The 1,860-nt window shown below is 39.4% G+C and overlaps 1 protein-coding gene across 2 annotated transcripts; it reads left to right on the plus strand.

Moving 5' to 3' along the window:
* The first annotated feature begins 486 nt into the window (after positions 1–486).
* LOC113354137 (salicylate carboxymethyltransferase-like) lies at positions 487–1,136 on the plus strand. 2 transcript variants are annotated; one of them, XM_026597565.1, is made up of 2 exons: positions 487–648; positions 744–1,136. In XM_026597565.1, the coding sequence occupies exons 1-2, from the start codon at positions 514–516 to the stop codon at positions 1,116–1,118; spliced, it is 510 nt and encodes a 169-aa protein (XP_026453350.1). In that variant the 5' UTR covers positions 487–513; the 3' UTR covers positions 1,119–1,136. The 2 variants fall into 2 exon arrangements, with proteins under 2 accessions (XP_026453350.1, XP_026453351.1); XM_026597566.1 differs by having other exon boundaries at positions 750–1,136.
* The last annotated feature ends 724 nt before the right edge of the window (positions 1,137–1,860 follow it).

Genomic DNA, 1,860 nt, shown 5'->3' on the forward strand with positions numbered 1-1,860 from the left:
TCTCTTCATGGATCGGATGGTGCCCTTATTGGTTCTCCTCATCCTGAGATTCTCGTATTCCTGAACGACCTTTCTAGCAATGACTTCAACATAATTTTCAAATCCCTGCAAGGTTTTTATGATCAACTCAAGAAAACATATAACAATTTAGGTGATGCTGACGACGGGTATATCAACTCAATGACTTCAACATGCTTTATTGCAGAATCCCAGCTTCCTTTTATGGCAGACTCTTTCCGAGCGGCAGCCTCCATTTTGTTCATTCTTATTACAGTCTCCACTGGCTGTCTCAAGTTAGCTAACAGCCGGGCACTTAGTTATAACTTCTTGTAAATCTTGTCAATTTCTTGTTTACGATTAATGAACATATGAGGCTATTGATACAGAGTCCACAGGGAATCAAGAAGAATAATAAGGGTAATGTTTACATGGCAGAATCGAGCCCACTGTCAGTCCTAGAAGCATACCTGAAGCAATTCGAAAGAGATTTTGGTTCTTTTTTTAAGTGTCGATATGAAGAAATTGCAAAAGGAGGGAAGAATGGTGCTAACGTTCTGCGGTAGAGCTGACGATGCCAGTCCTTCTCGCGGAATGCATTGTTTCATGTGGGGGTTATTAGCAGAGGCACTCAGGGATATGGTCTCACAGGTATAATATTGTTGTGCTTTTTAAACGATAAGTTTCCATGTAGATGGCAATTTTTAATATGTGTCATAACTCATATATATATGAATTTGATCAAGGGGAAGATTGAAGAGGAGAAAGTAGATTCATTTAACATGCCTCTGTATGTACCATCTCCTTCGGAGGTGAGATCTGTAATACTTAACGAAGGGTCATTTATCATTAACCGACTAGAAACATTTGAAGTGACATCGGGAAAAGCGTTTCCTCGCAAGGATGAAGACGATGATGACGACTATATGATAACTGGAAGCAAGAATACTGTGAACTTCATGAGAGCTATATCAGAATCCTTAGTGGTGAGTCATTTTGGGAAAGAGATAATTGAAGAATTGCACAAGAGGTGTAGGGAGATCATTGCACCCCGCTTGTCCAGAGAAGGAAGTAGGAAAACTAAGCATCTTTCCATTGTCATCTCCATGACAAGGAGGTGAAGAAATTACAAACCCTTTCGTATGAATGATTTTGGACTGACTGTAGCTTGTTTGTTTGTTTCTCCTTTTCATTGTTATGGTGTTCTTTATATGTCCAGCAATGTATGTACATCAAGCTCCCTCACTTCGGGATATGATGTGGGTTTGTCAAACATTTGAACTGAAATTTGCAAGCATACAATATTCGACAATGACTCCAATGCAAACCTGCTTGAATAAGCCGATGCGTCTATATATTACTCGTAACAAATGAAGATTACTCATCAGATTCTTCCGTTACTGGTGAACACCAGACAAGTTCTTGAGCTGCGGTCTGAGACCGGTTCGATCCAAGTGCAATGTAACTGCTCTTTAGTGTTGTAGAAATCAAGACCAGAATACTGTCGACTCCCAAAAGTGTGATACTTGCATGTATCGAGTGAATAATATACAATGTCTTCGCCGTGAAATCTTGGGAAGTATATTTTATTCTCCATTTGACTATTTGGAGCGGTTGCTGAGAGACTAGAGGTATTGCTGATGAACAACATATGCTTTCCTAAAATTTCAACCTTAACCCAAAGCTTTTTATCGATATCTAGTCTAAAAAGCTTAATGCAAGTTCTGGAATCGCTTAAAAACACTGCTAAAAGCTTTCCGTCGCATTCTACTAGAAAACTCTGATTTACGGAATTACACGGTCCATGCAGGTCGAGAATTTTCCATGTGCAATCTCTGTATCCAAGACTCCTAATTTCCCTTT

Source organism: Papaver somniferum, chromosome 2 (genome assembly GCF_003573695.1).
Source record: "Papaver somniferum cultivar HN1 chromosome 2, ASM357369v1, whole genome shotgun sequence".
In the NCBI taxonomy this organism is placed as follows: Eukaryota; Viridiplantae; Streptophyta; class Magnoliopsida; order Ranunculales; family Papaveraceae; genus Papaver; species Papaver somniferum.